Raw genomic sequence first — 16,527 nt, forward strand, 5'->3', positions numbered from 1 at the left:
TAAAGATTTAGGCAAAACCTTATTTGGATTTTTCTGCAAAGAATGCTAACATTCCCCATTCCGTATTTTACAGAGATACAGGGGTGGCGAGAGAAAGCATTTGTGTTTTGTTGAAATGATAGCTGCACCACGCATTTAGCCTTATCTCCATCTCTGTAGTGTCAGTTTAATTTCAAAATGCATTACTACCAGCACAGCCTCATACGGCCATCTTTCATTCTTTGCTGATAAACATAAAGCTTGTGGATTTGGAGGTATTCAGAGTAATATCACCCCTGAAGCTGAAGCGGTGCTTCTCAGCATGCCAAGGCGATGACCTAGCTAGTAGGAGGATGTGCAGTGCATCAGTCTGGACAACCAGCTCTGAAAACCCAGCTTAGCAACGAAACCTGTGCATATGTGACCTTGCGAATGTGCTGTTCACCTCTTATGTACATGTCCTCATCCAGCGGTAAACCTAGGATTAGGCTGTAGATTTGTGAATGTATAGATGTAGATGTGAAGAAATGTATTACTGGGGATTGCCCTAGGGGCTTGAATGCCATTGGGCAGGCTGCATGGTAATCTTTTACCTGTGTCTTGCAGTGACACCAGGTCATATTTCAGGAAAATCTAGGTGTTCCAACAGACACTGGTCCTTAGTATCCAGTATAGCCATCTACAGTGTGTCTTACAGGTGTTATAATAGAACTGTTGTGTTGGTTAGAATTATAATTTACAGAGAAAGATTTTGATTTAGATTGTAAAGCAATACTTTGACAAAGTTTTGGGTCCTCTCTAAAATGTTATTCAAATCCATAAAAGCATCTGGCCTCCTTATGAAAGTTGCTTTCTTGTGCTTGCATTATTTGCTTGTATTCCATTTTAGTTTTCCGAACACGTACAAATGCGTAGGTAATAAAGTACTCCTCTCATAAACGTACCGTACCTGTCATTAGAAGGTGCATGTTTGTAAGTGACAGAACTGAAAACACAGATATCTAATTAAATACTATTACAGCAAGTTGACATGTTTTGACAGCCTTAGAAATTACATATCTTGTTGACAACCATGTGTACATATATGCTAATCAGAGGTCAAGTCAGATCTAAATTCAGCCATTTCCCAACATGTAAATAAATGGTATCACAGCCATAAAAGGAATTCACAATTAAATAAGAAATCCCTAAGAAAACTCTAATTTGTTTGCAAACAAGAAAACCAAGTCCCTAATCTCTGTTAAATTTGCATATGCACTTTATAAAAGCAGAATATGGTTCTCTTTGATTGATCTACTGTACCACTACAGCAGTGAAGGTGATTATGCCTTATTTAGGACAAAAAACTTACAAAAAAAGAAATGCACGTTCTGATCCACAGTAGATAATGACCCTTTGGCAATGTTAAACTGAACAACATACTGTAGGGTCATTTTATTCACTGTGTCCCAGCTTGTGATAAACCCAATCCATGGATAAATGGAGATGACTTTGGTCTCCAGCAGCTACAATGTCTTGAGCATTTCATCATAAGGATAAAATAAACACATACAAAAACTGCTCTAGGTCAACACACTTTCATTGTCAGTATGAAGATGGGTTTTTGAGATGTGGTCGATTGGGAGTTAATCCTGAGGGGAACAGTTATTTGTAGCTGCTGAATGGAGAATGGAGAGATGAAGATTTAAAAAAAACAATACTTTTAAATTGAGCAAAAAATATCAAATTACATCTCACAAAATATTTTATAGCAGAACAAATATCGGGGACAGGCACAAAAAACAGTATATGACTCAGTAAATGATTAAAATACTTATTAATTTAAAATATTAGAAAAACAATATCTGCTCTGTGAAGGCACCAATAATAAACTTACACAGAAATCTGCTGAAATGGGCCCAGCTCTCGTGTAATAAATCCATCTGGTATTGCAAAGACCCAGGCACTGATTAGGATCCAGTAAACTAGAACTTATGTTTGTTGCGGAAAGGAGTGAGAACACACAACAGCTCTTGCCCTGGAGGGTTCTCCAGTCTGCTGCGGAGACGTGAGAAAGGGATGAGTTAGGACAGGCAGTCAAATCTAGCCACCATGTCATTTTGAAGGTGGGAGTGAAGAGGGGCACCCACTGTAAGCCCACACAACCTCCAGAAAAACAATAAACTTCTGACTCTAAAGATGAGCATTGGGTCTTAGATCGGACAGGCAGATATACTGATAGTATTTTACCTTTAGGAAAAATATTCTTTAAGAAAGGGTTTATTTTTATACCACATATCCATTAAGTTTTTTTAATTAAAATGCTGTGCATACTGGTTGAGTGTATATGTAGTAGTGTGATTGAGATATGTGTATGAGTTGCTACATGCATGTAGGTCCAGACCCTTAATTATAAACTCCCACAAGCCTGAGACACATCACACAAATGAGCATCAAAACGCCACCTTGGAAACTGGGGCCTGAAGGATCTGGAAGTGATTGCAAACCAAAAAACTGTGAAAAGCTTTATACACAATTTGAGCCCTATTGCTTTTTAGAAGCTGCAGCAATTCATAGACCATAAAACTGTTTTATCAAAGTCAAAGCACTGATATAGCAGGTGCAGTTAGACCCTGGATTCAAACAATCTCCAGGCTAGTGACTTGCAGAGTAAAAAAAATTAAAATTCAAGGGAGTGTTGTTGCTGTAACAGGTTTGTAATTCTAGATTCACAACTAGAGTATGGAAAACTTTCAAAGTAATAAATACAGAGCACTGCACTTTTAGTTGTAAAATAAAAAATATTCTTAACAGTGTGAAATGTAGACCACATATGTTGAGGTCAGCACAGAACTGAATTCTGCTTGTTCCAATGTAGTAGTGTACATATTCATACTTATTATTGAAAACCAATGAGATTATGACTTTCTAATTTGACATTTTGTATTGCCTGTTTTGCTTCGGCCATTGCTGTATTTGTATTTGTACCTATACAGTAATAGGAAATTTTGCTATATCTGGAGTGGTTGGAATGTTATGCAAAATATAACTTGGTGACATTGAATCAGAATGCCCCCTGCCATCTGTGGCTCAACCAATTGTTCCCTGTTTGTGCAGTACATTTCCTGTACACTCATGGACATTTATTATACAAGAGGTATGCAAATGTGCTGTAGTATGTGGTATATTAATAAACAGTTTGTGTGTAAAGATTATGATAATAAGACGCAAATACACATTACTGCATATGCACTTTCATTTCACTATACATAACCTTTCCATATGGGCTGCCTAAGGATATTAAAATGAAATGCAGTTGGCATTTTGTAATACACAACTGCTTGATTCCCGGTAAGTCTCTGTAATTACTAACATCTGTTTTTCCTGAATAAATTGCTGGAAATGCATGGCACTTTTTAGTCTATGACGGGCTAGAGGGCGTAATGGCGCTCTGTTAAATATGACACGAAGACCTATTAATCAATGGTGAATTGTATATGAAGGTATGTCTCTCATCCAGACAAATATTTCATTTAGTTTATGCAAATAGCCAGTGTCACTTTTTAAAATAAATGATCTGAGCCATGTTCTATCTCTGTGAGTTAATGCAGAAGCTAATTGGAATTTACATTTTGTACTTTTGCTGAATGTCCATATCAGAGTAAAAATGCATTTTTGTTGCCAGGCATTTTTTCAGGGTAAGGCAACGGTACAGTATGCCTTCTCAGAAGCAAAAATAGGTATGCTCATATAGCTTTAAGATGTATGGTGTTTTCAAAGAAAATACTGATTAAGGTTAAAAACTATTTAATTAACCTCCTTTAAATGTTATTTAATTATCTCCATTAACACCAAAATATCTCTAAATTAATTGTCTTTAGTGTTTAAAAGAACATCTCTTAAATTAGTCATGGGTTGAACTTTAATTTATCATAAACACTCATAATAGCTAATCTAAAAGTTAGTATATAAACTATTTAAAGTGTATTTTTTCCATTTTAGAAGTATAACATCTTTCGAGTTTCTGGTAAAACCTCCAGCTGTAGTTTTGTTAATTGAACTAGAAGAAAAAAAGTTTTCTAGTTAAGATTAGTTTCCTGCTGAAATCCTGTTTCCTTTAAATCTAATTTCAACACCAAATAATAGTCATCAGCTTTCTCCAAGTCATCAGAATGGAAATTTGGGTTCAAGTGCTGTATTACCCTTGGCAGTCACTCTTGCCGAAAATTAAATGTAGCTTATTATATTATTTATTGGTGTTACAAGATGAAAAGGCAAACCCTACCAGGCATGTTTATCTAATATTGAAAAAAATATCATTTCCATAGACTTCATTATTGCTTCCTGTTTGGGTGGCATGGTAGCACAGTGGTTAGCATTGCTCGGGGGACCTGGGTTCAGTTTCAGACCTGGGGTGCTATTTGCGTGAAATTTTTATGTTCTCCTCGTGTTTGTGTGGGTTTCCTCTGGGTGCTCCAGTTTCCTCCCACAGTCCAATGAACACTATAAGGTTAATTGACGTCTGGGAAAATTGGTCCTTGTGTGAGTATGAGCATGTTTGTGTCTGTGTATTCCCTGCAACGGACTGGTGTCCCTTCTAGGGTCTGCTCTGCCATATGCCTGTTGCTTGCTGGGATAGGCACTGTCAATGAGGCTGGTTAGAAAGTGGATGGGTGCATGGATGCTTGTTTTCTGTTTAAGGTGCTTTGAGGGTTTATTTAAGTTCTGTGGATTGAAGATCTTTCTATTTCTCTGCAGTGTACAAATGAGGGGAAAAAAGACCATAGTACATTTTCAGTCCTTACACCTGAATGTTTGAATGAGGCGCTGAATTCTCCTAATAACCACAGTTATTACATGACCTGGATGGAGGTTCAATTTGTTTTTTGTTTTTCTTGTGCCTTTAAAAAGTAAAAGAAAACTGAAGTAGTTCTCGGTCTTGGTTGCAGACATTGATGAATGTGCGACAAGAACTCACACCTGCTGGAATGACTCAGCCTGTGTGAACTTGCTGGGCAGCTATGACTGCCTGTGTCCTTCTGGTCCGTCGTGCACTGGGGACTGCCCCCATGAAGGAGGGCTGAAGAGAAACGGTCAAGTCTGGACTCTCAAGGAAGACAGGTGCTCTGTGTGCTCTTGCAAGGTACAGTATGTTTTATTTGCCATGAACCAGAGTCTTTTGAATACATTGTACTCAGTACTGATCAATCACCCTTGTCTACCAAATTTCCCATTGGCCCTTATCAATCATGGCCTCCTAATAATCCGCATCTATGAATTGGCTTCATTACACTGCTCTCCTCCCCACTGAGAGCTGATGTGTGGTGAGCATTCTGGCGCACTATGGCTCCCGTTGCATCATCCAGGTGGGGCTGCACACTGGTGGGTGTGGAGGGGATCCCCATTACCTGTAAAGCGCTTTGAGTGGAGTGTCCAGAAAAGCGCTATATAAGTGTAAACTATTATTATTATTACTGGTAGATACAAATTTGTATTTTATGTATACAAAAACAATGCAAAATTTTATTTCAATGAAAATTATCTGGCTGCATATCAGAACACATGGACTAGAATCCTGGTAAACGCTCACTTGGCTTGATATGATTGGCCTGAGGAGCTCCGATTTTATTTGGTCTTTTATTTAACCATAGTAAATTCAAGAGGATACAATTTGCCACTGTTTTTTGGATTATATTTCCACTGTCATTGTAGCATAAATAGATTTGATGAAAGAAGACAGGTATAAATCCATTTTAGTCTACTCTAGTTTCTGTTCTCTTGTTCTTATAGATTTACGTGTTGCAAGTTAAACATGAAAATTAATAGAGTGATACTATACTGTACCACTTGGCTGTGGAAATGTAATGATTAGACTTCCAGACACCAAGAAGGTGGGGTATGATACAAATAATTCCTGTAAATTGCCATCTGATGACATTCATATTGAGTGTTATCGGCTCTGAATCAAGAAGAATGATTCTGCTAACATTAAAATCTGCAAGTGCATGTTCTGTGTGGGTAAGCTGTTCTTTGATCACTGCGGAAGTTCAGATCAAGCAGTGTGTGCTGTAAATTGTTAAAATCCCATGGGAGCGAGGAGTCAATATTTGACATCATATTTAACCTCTACTTTGGTTCAAAGGGTCGACATGTAATGTTACCTGACAATGTTAACAGGTAGTGTTTGGCTTCTGAAAGGTATGAGGTCAAAAAAACTTCATTTGAAGAAGAAAAAATCATTTTTGTGAGCATTTAGGTACAAAAGAAGAAATATATACAATGTATTTATTTTCTTTCAGATCCTTGCAGGTGTGAAACTATTGATCATTTATACTCATTACATTTTGGTGGCTACCACATTAACAAAAGTTCAGTCACACTAACAGTTTTCAAGAGATGCTCGCTCAACATATCTTTTGTTTTCATTTAAGATTTTATGACAGTCATTGCAATTTTTTTAATAAGCTGATAAATGTGCCTTTTTATTTATTACTTTATTTTAAATTAATCAGTTTCTTGCTGAGGTGCAGTTCTTCAGTTTAAATTGGGATTCCTGATATTTGGATATTTCACCTTTTAGCTGACAGCTGGATTTTTTTATGACTCTGTAATTTCTTTCGCTTACATTGTTTTGAATCTGTGTCCTCAAGGGGAGTTATTTTAGAATGCTGTAATTATGCCCATTATAACACCAAGTTGGCTATTTCTGAACCAAACCCTTCCAGCAAGTGGAATAAATGTCAGTACGTTTACTAAGCGTAACCCTCCATTTTCGCAGCACCTTTTTAAAATAATTATTTCAAAATATGAAAAATCAGACATGCGTCAAAAAAAATTATACACAAAACATTTTGCTAAGATGGCTTCTTTTTATGTCAGGATGGGAAAATCTTCTGCAGGAGAACAGCATGTGACTGCCAAAACCCCAATGTTGATCTGTACTGCTGCCCAGAATGCGACTCCAGAGTAACCAGCCAGTGTCTACACCAAAGTGGGCACACAGTCTATCGAAGTGGAGACAACTGGACCTACAGCTGCCAGCAGTGCAGATGTCTGGTTCGTTCCTTGTATTTTCATTGCTCTAAATGGAAGAGTCAGTATCTAATACCCTCCTCATTTATATCATCCCATTTTAAAAAAAAAGAAATTGTTATATAAGAAAACAGTATATTATGATATAACAAACCTTAGTGCCTCATCTTATGGCTGCAATTCCTTTACAGCATGGAGAGAGAAACAGTCTGCAGGAATGCAGGACACAGCCACCTGTCAGAGCATTTCATCTGTTGACACAAAGGAACAAGTAAAGGTTAATTTCACGCTTGAAAACTGGAAAGGAGAAACAACATGGTGGCTGTTTTGCCTTCTTAGGTGTTTTTTCTCATTTCTGTTTTTCAGCGAAGAATTAACCTTACTTGCTCCTTTGCAGTCAACAAGTGGGCAGCTGCGTCAGTGACTTGTGGTTGACGCACTACGAGTCATAAAAGATTGTGGAGGCAGCACATCTCTCAGTGACATCGCTGAGCCTGCAGGCACCAGGCTTGCCTTGAGAGAGGCTGTTTTACCAAAAGTCGAGATGCCTGCCCTGCCAATTCTGTGTTCCCACATTTGGGAATACCAGTCAATCCAAGGCTTGGTTTTTTTTGCTGTGCACAAACATACAGTACCAGTCTGTTTAAATTTGCAAAAGATTTTGACACCTGTATTCTAACCAGAACTCATTTTATTTGACAACTTGTCGATTAGCAGTTTGTTATTAATAAATGGTTCTAGTGCTAAAAGAGACTGGGATCACTTTATGTAAATATTTTTGAGTCTTTTATAGTCGGCATTTTAATCTTTCCATATGTTACATCTATAAAGAAAAATGTGGGGAGGTTGTTAAATTGAATGCTTCTATTTTCTGAGTACTGTATATTTACTTCACAAATGTTGTTGCATGCTGTTGAGCTCTGTTGGATAGAAGCAATTAAGCAGACTAAGAATCTGGTGATTTTGTGCACATCAAATATATAAATGTTGAAAGTGATCTAAGCTGTTGCCACTTGATTTTTTATAACATGCTTGCTAAGTGACAGCATTAGTGCCTGTCCACAACTTAGTATTACATGTGTTACATAAGAGTGTGCCATTCGTTTGCCAGACCAGAAGAAAAAACAAAAAAAGAGACAGAAACAGAGAATGAAAAACAAAAAAGGAAAAAAAATGGTATTGAAATTTGCACAGCGTCACATGAATCTTGAGATAATTAATTGGGAAATGTAATTAAATTAATATGAGTGGAAAATGAGTAAGACATGGAGAGGTGGAGAAGTCAGCATTGGTGTGGCACTCTAGGTACAGTATTGTGCCTCATCACAGCATCCTGAATTTATGTAAAATTAATATAGCTTTCATGCTTTACTTTTTTCATGAAATTAATTACATATCCTTGCACTACTCAAGAGGAAATCAGATTTAATTAACAATAACTGCACTAAAGCATTATCAATTAAACAGCAAGTAGTAAGCAGGGAATAATGCTCATTAAGTTTTCCCAAGTGGGAGTAATGCAGATGTATTGTTTTAGCAAAGGAACAGAAAATAAAGGGTCCCTTTGAAAATCATGTGCTTGGTAATTAATAAAGCTAACTCTACAAAGTTCTTCATTCAGATTTATATAATTCAGAATGCAATTAATATTAATTGAAATAGTTGGGAAATATAGACTGTAGATTTATAAAATTAAAGTATTTTTACCGGGGTGAGACTACAAATCTGTAAGTTGTACAGTAAGTAACCATCAAAAAGGGCAACACATTATAAAACTCATAACCTCTGTTGCTGACCTTTTTTTTGCATTAGACACTTAGAAAATTAGTTTTACATTGAAATCTAGTCAATTTTCATGTCATTAAATAGGACAAATAGCATTCTGTTATTTCTATTATGGTTGAGGTCATTACTACCAAACAGGGTCATAGTTTATTGAAGGTGAGAATATAGAGTACTGTACCTTGGATCGTGAAGGAAAAGTTGATCTTCAAACAGACTATTGTGCTGTCCTATTATACCGAGACTGATGCAGGGTAATTTTTTGGAGTTCTTTCTGAATTCTTTCTGATTTCTGAACAGTGCTATACTCATTTGAAGATGATGCACAACCTATTGCATACAATCAATTATAATCGATTACCTATTTTCCTTTAATATTTGATTTTAGATCTTACTATAGCTCCCAAAGTGAATCCTAATTTTTCTGGGCAATTAATTTTATAGCAATTAAACTGTATTAGTTGCTTTTTTCACTTTTGGTAACCTGCTGTATGTTAATTGATATATCCGACTGTAGCAGTTGCATTGTGCTTGTTTGTATTGTGCTAAACCAAAATGTGGTCTGAATGCGATGTCTTTTCCCTGTGTGAAAAGGAAGGAGAAGTGGATTGCTGGCCATTCGCTTGCCCGTCTCTTAATTGCGAGTATACGTCATTGTCAGAAGGCGAATGCTGTCCCCACTGCGTCAGTGATCCATGCCTCGCTGACAACATTGTCTACGACATCAGAAAAACCTGCTTGGATCACTATGGAATTACACGCCTCAGTGGTTCAATATGGACTATGGCTGGGTCACCCTGTACTACATGCAAATGCAAGGTACAGTGTAATATACATGTATAATAATTCACTATTTGACAGTAGCATCAACGGTGCAGTGTTCCAATCTCTAAACTTAGAATCCTCAATCTGGTACATGCCTTCTTTAAGAAGGATGTTAGGAAAACAGACTGCACCTGTCAGCCAGTTTGAAACAAATGTTGGTTAATTCTATGTATAATCAACTGGCCCCGACTGAGGTCAGTATTTCAGATGGCTGGACAGGATGGCTGAAAGATTTACAGTGCATAATTCAAATAAGATTTGGAAGATCTCCAGTGAAACGTTAATTAAAGTCAAATATATCATTGTCATGCAAGGTTTTTAAGTATTATGTAACCTTCTTTTTATAATGGCTAGAACTTTTTATATACCCCATAAAATTAAAGAAACGCCTTTGAAAATAGAGCAGCATAGAAATACGAGCACTTAAAAAGAAGCCAAAGGTAAAAGCAATCTGTCCTTAACATGCATTAATAATATGGATAACTTTCAATAACTTCAAAGCTACCATTAATACCATATTTTAACATGTTTCCCCCACAGCCTGAAAAAGCATTTATATGTTTTATGCCTTTTCTTCTTTCCTCCTTCAGAATGGAAACATCTGCTGTTCAGTGGATTTAGAATGTCTCCAGAATAACTAGGAACAGCTAATTCTGAGAAACTTCCACTTATGAACTGAAAGGATCGCCTGGTTTAAAGTTCCAAATTTTCATTTTTTATGCACCTGACAGTTGCCAAAGTCTCCACATGAGGAAGATGGCTGGAACTTCAGCTTCAAAGGAACCATAGTAATTCCCTTGGCTGTTGTCTTTGAAAGACTCTTGAATCCTAGTTGGATGGAATATGTTATTCTTAATTGTGGAAATCATGTGTGATTCCATTCTTGACAATTCCAATGCTGTTAAATGTGTTGTGTTTTGGGGTTTTTGTCCATTATCCGAGTAAAATCAAAAAAACAAAGGAGCAAAGTTAGAACATTTTGTCTCTACCAGTGTAAAGCTATATATAGAAACATTCAAGTATTTTTATTGCTTTTTTCAATGGCTAAACACATAAATATTCTCAATTTCACAGTCTGCTACTTGACCAATCAAATATTTTATATTTTGCTGTGATGAGTTAATGCATATTCATCAATATTGGCCTCAAGTATGCAGTATCACTTTACCTAACTGCATATTTGAAGTTCCATTATGGTGATCACAAGAAAGCACTTCCATTTCATGTAATTTTCATGTTATGTTTTTAAATTTAGGACATAAAATGCACTCCATGTGTTGGTAAAGATCTCCATGCACTCAGACTCATTTTTGCAACTAGGCATTTGCTTTAAAAGGCAAGGAACATCCAATTTTCTTCAAAAAACAAAACATTTTATTAAACTATAGTGATAATAACGCATGCTCAAGAAGACGAACTGTAAGCTGACAAAGTTCAGTTTATACAATGTACTGCACTGTACATGAACACAGGATCTTGCCCAGTTTCTGCTAACTGTTTTCAATCACAACATGAAGACTTTTCTTAATTGGATTGCTAATTCTTTAGTCTGTGAAAAGACAGGACCACTAGCTTTTTAGTGTATTTATATTTCTTCAATGATAGTAGTTTGACAAACAAATTCAATTAAAGAACTGTATAAATAGAGGCTTATATGCCAAAGTTCAGTAAGTTCAGTCTTATTTGGTTATTACTCTGCTTGTTAGGGAACTATATATTTGATGTGGCTTCTGCATTTTCCCCTTCACAGGATGTTCATCAGTTTCTTTCACTGAGTCATAGCTTAGCCCTCTATATAACATTAAGTGGTAAGTGACAGATTTTTGACACTACCACTATCCACTGTTGTTCACAGCACTCTTACTGCAAACATTGCAAAGTATCTAATCACCTCAACCAAAAAAGTGCTACAAACTGTCCTGTGTTACCATTAAATGCAGGCTGTATAACCCAATATGCATTATTTGATGCAGTGTTAAATGTTAATTAGAAAAAATCTCTTACTCAAGTATACTATTTCTGGTGTGGTACAGTATATCATTTTGAACATTACTTTTAAAAATTACATGATTAATAATGGTGACCTAGATTGGTATATGTTGTTAAAATATTTCAAAAGTCTTGGAAAATACCAGTTGTCACATTTCTAGGATTTTTCTTACATAACAAGGTGTTATGTATATTAGGTAACAAGGTACAAGGTAAACATACAATTCTATTCTTCAAAATATTTCATGGAGACAGTGGTAGCATTTGATACATGTTTTTAAAAGGTGTAGTTTACTGTGTTATAATTTTAACTGAAAGCAGTACAAAATAACTAAAAAATCTACCCATTTGTTAATGAGGAGCCAAAATCTGAGTAATCTAGGCTCTTACATTTCATACACAATTGGGCAGATTCAATAGACTGTATGATAACAGCCCATGCCTTACTGCAGTTACAGTATGTATAATTGTTCTATATGCATTGTTCCCATTGTTCTCTGTATATTTTCAATAACATTGAAATTGTCTCCTAGGTCTTGTACCTTGAATTGTTTCTTTCGGTCTGTAATATTTAGTTTTTATTTATTCCAGTTGTCTCTGTCTTAAGATATGCCTAAACAAAATCTTCACCATACCTGAGATAAGCTACAGTAAGTCAGTAATAAAGTTAACTGCATAGAGCGGTTAACTGCATAGTTAATTGATCAGGATACAGGCTTAATGTGAACCATCAAATAAACTATTACAAAATCCTACAGTATGTATTTTTACGTAGCATTACCCTAAGAAAATGATCCATAAAGAGATGTAATCTTATCAGAACATGGGCATACAAATTCCCAATTTATTTAAAAGGGAAAGTAATACAACCTTTTTTTTAATCCCTGTGTAAATGTCACTGTAACATATTGAAACCATTTAGATTATAATCAGTTTTCTAGTTTATGTGCTTTGAAATTTAGTGAAATATTTTGTTTAATGTAAATACTATATAAAGCTGGGGACTGCATAAAGTCTAGAAATATGGGCATAAATCTGAAAATTATATACTGATGCACAAGAGAAATACATGCAACACTAAGGCCCAAAGGATTTAATCCCATTTTAAACGGATATAAGAATCCCAGAAAATGTGAAGAAAAATGCTTATCAAATGTGACATGGCCAAAATGAAAACATTACAAATAAAGATTTGGACTGATTTTTCTTAAGCATTTATACAATTCTGGCCAAGGTGATATGTTTGGCCTAATGTTTGTCCTGCTGAAAAATCCCATTTTGATTTTAAGGAATGGAAAAACTTTCTCTTTAAGAAGTTCCTCCATGAATCCCTGAGCTGTAAATCTGCCCTCAATCCACCAGTAAAGGTCAAATCCTGTGTTGAAGGAGATTCCTCCTCACATCATCATACTTGCACTGTGCCACCAGCTGGCACGAACAATGCAACTGTCAGCATAACAATCACCACAGTGTCTCCGAACTCCTGATCGTCCATCAGGTCTGGCAAGGGCAAAGCGGAATTTATTGGTGAATAAAACGTTCCACTGCTCTCTCAGTTGTCAGTATTACCCCTAAACGGCCTCCGCACATACAACTCATTTTAATGCAGATGGCAAGCGGTAGTTGCTCTGCTGATACGGTATGTGGGTTGCTTCTTGCTGATATTTCCTCTGCTTTGGCAGATTGAGTTGGCTGTCCTGGACCAGTGTGGTGAGCCTTTGCCTTCCAGGACAGAGCCAGTTTGACTAAATTGTCTGGACTAGTCGGTTGATTTTGTGAAACAGAGCATGACATTCTTCAGGCAGGTACTCTTATACACAGGTCACCTTAAATCATGCTGATAGCAACCTCACAATCTTTTTTTCACGTGGGTATCTTTACTGTTCTTTCATTAATTAAAATTATGTGGATCCAGTATTTTTAGGAAATAGCATGCCTAGAGATCATTATTCTGTTATCCCATGAAACCATACTACTCATCAACACATCAAATCTGTTCACTCTAGGAAGTAAATGCATCTGTGCCCAACAAGTTGTTGATGAACTTATGACTGTTGCATTTTCATTTTGCATCAGTATACATTCTTAGGTCCTTAGCTACTGTACTTAATCGTGGAAAGGGTAATTTATATTATTTTTCATTACAACAAGAAACGTGTCTTCATTTTTTTGTTATTGTTGCCTTAACCCTTTCAGTATTGTCTAGTTTAAACAATCCTCATGTTCATGTTCAAACTTCAAGCAAAATTATTTTAATAAATAAGGGGTGAACAACTTCAAAATTAAGAATCCTTGCCCAAAATAATATTTAATGGTTAAAATGGAGTTTGGAAACAGCAACTGCAATGTTCAAAGACATACTCTAATCATACTTTAATAGGGTTTATGAACTTTAGCCAGTTACCTTGGAATATCTTCAAAAATAATATTAAATGAGAATCATCATATGATCAAGTGTATTTGCAAATAGAAAATGCAAATCAGGCCTAATATAAACCTTAGTGACATTTTTTGGTATGCAAGTTTGATTTATGCCTACTGAAAACATCCTTAGAAATATGTGGCATACAGTACATCTTTTCCTAATGACAAGGCATCATTCATGTCCTTGATTCTCTCAGTAAAGTTGAAGCTCAAAAGCTTATACATGTATAAATCTGCCATCACTTTTTATGCAGTTCTGACATCCTACTCAAGATCGATGTACAAGTTCATACAGTATATGAAATTCAAAGAAAATACATATGTACAGTATGAAACCTAACCTGTCTTGGTTTTACCTTTTACTGGCTTCATTGGTTATCTTGATGGGAGACTATTAGGTGTCCTTTAGAATTATTTTTAATTTTAAGTCCCCTGCTTTCAAGACAAAAATTATATTTATGCTCTTAAATTAAGCGGTTTATTAGCAGGATGCAATTTTGTTTTCTTTTTTGTGACCAGTTCCAAAATGCATCACATCTTTGTACTTTAAGGGTTAAGTGTCAGCTGAACTGAAGACTTGTGTCGTGAAAAAGAGTTCTCTGTAAATTCTTCAGTTAATAAATATTTTAGTTGTTTACTTAATAACATTGATAATGTTTGATGTTATTTTCAGTCTCTGCAACATTTTTGTGCTTATACAGATTTTAATTTTACAGCTAATTTTGCACTAATATTGCTGGGGGATAAGTAACCGTTGGGATTTGTATGCACACTTTTCATATACAGTATCTGCTGAACCAAAAAACATTTTATAGCATGTAAAATGGATTAAGCATCTGTTTTATAAGGGATTCAAAATATCTAGGATTTGCAGTTACTAAATTGTGCAGCATGAGTACCATTCAATGTCTGAATTAGAAGTTTTGAAATGTGTACTCCCAGTATGTTCACAATATCATAGCATAACACAAAGAACTCTTTCCATTTTAAACTATTTGTGCATGATCTTTCAGTTTAAAATCATTACCTCTTCTTTTGTGCGGTGTATGCTGTGATTTTATTTATCCCTACCTAGTATTAAGTAACATGTATTAAAGTGTTATTTTGCATTACACTTACACAGCCAATCTCGCCATAATAGAACATACAGTATGCAGCTGTATTGCCATAAACAACAAAAGTCATTAGCAAATAAGCATGCATCTTTTGATCATACAACCCAAAGATTTATTTCAAAGCAGGTCTGTATAAGATTAAAAGACACGTGTTTATAGCCACAAAACAAAACTACTGTATGCATCACAGAAGAAGTCAATCAAAGGGTACGTACTGCCTACAACATCACTGCTTTACATACAAGGAAATAAGATGTCATTGCAAAAGCCTGGAAATACAAGAATGACAACCCTGCCACAAAGCAGAAGAATTATAATCAATACTCAGATGATGGAGGATGGAGGTTCCCTTCACAAAAAAAAGCACTTCTTCCTCTTTTCTTTTCTTTTTTTTACATAAATCAAATGGATGCCCATGCAGAAAGCCTAACTTCAATATTTTACTATATATAAAACAATATTAAACTAGGTATACTTTTAAATATAAAGGTATACACTATCATACAGTATTTACATTTCCTACCCATTTTTGTGCAAATGACTTGGAAAAACTAATATATAGATTTTTTGTATTTTAGGCATATACATACAGTAATAAAAGTTATATAGTGTAGTAGATTTGAATATACCTAAAGTACTTAATATACTTAAAATTGTATACAATGTGTTTTATGCTGATTCCTCTACTTACATCGCTAATGAGGCATTAAATAAATAGCAAGTAGTAGGAAGTTAAACAGTATTGTACATTTGAGATACACAGTCTTGCAAATGCAATTAAACCCATTTTTCAGAAAAGTCCTTTGAGCTAAAAAGTTGCAAAAGTTTTTTTCGTCATACATTTAACAACCCAAGATAATTAAGTGTTTTTTATTAACTGGTTCATCCTTTATGCATACTACAGAACTTTGATCTTCTTGTCTTCTTTAGCTCAGCTGGCAAGACCTGGGTTCGAGCCAATGCAGTGAGGCACGAGCTAGGGTGGGAGTGGCGAGGGCACAAGCCCTAGAACCAGAATCCGTTACAACAACAAAGGGACAGACAATGAAATGTGGGCTATTTCGCAAATGTGAGATAAAAAGTCGCAATTGTGAGATATAAAGTCGGAATTCTGAGTTCCTAAGTCGCATTTCTGAGATATAAAGTTGCATTTCTGAGATATAAAGTCGGAATTCTGAGTTTCTAAGTCGCATTTCTGAGATATAAAGTTGCAATTGCGAGATACTAAGTCGCAATTGCGAGATACCATAGCGCTTTTTTTTTACTCCATGGCGGAAACGGGCTACCATATCCAATTCAGCTTGCTAAATCCATCAACAAAAATGGTGCAGACCTCTTGTCAATAACTTGTACAGGAACAGAATTAAAAATTAATGTATTATACTGATGGGTTGTGCCAAGG

At 35.7% G+C, this 16,527-nt stretch overlaps 1 protein-coding gene across 1 annotated transcript in view; it reads left to right on the top strand.

Moving 5' to 3' along the window:
• Positions 1-10,668, top strand: part of LOC148819555 (protein kinase C-binding protein NELL1-like) — a 164,859-nt gene extending 154,191 nt beyond the window's left edge. The window contains exons 17-20 of the mRNA XM_088934521.1: positions 4,908-5,101; positions 6,838-7,014; positions 9,367-9,591; positions 10,188-10,668. Coding sequence (XP_088790647.1) covers positions 4,908-5,101; positions 6,838-7,014; positions 9,367-9,591; positions 10,188-10,238 — 647 coding nt within the window. The 3' untranslated portion in view covers positions 10,239-10,668. The remainder of the gene's footprint in view (positions 1-4,907; positions 5,102-6,837; positions 7,015-9,366; positions 9,592-10,187) is intronic.
• Positions 10,669-16,527: the final 5,859 nt, after the last annotated feature.

Source organism: Atractosteus spatula, chromosome 16 (assembly GCF_055471065.1).
Source record: "Atractosteus spatula isolate fAtrSpa1 chromosome 16, fAtrSpa1.hap1, whole genome shotgun sequence".
Lineage (NCBI taxonomy): Eukaryota > Metazoa > Chordata > Actinopteri > Semionotiformes > Lepisosteidae > Atractosteus > Atractosteus spatula.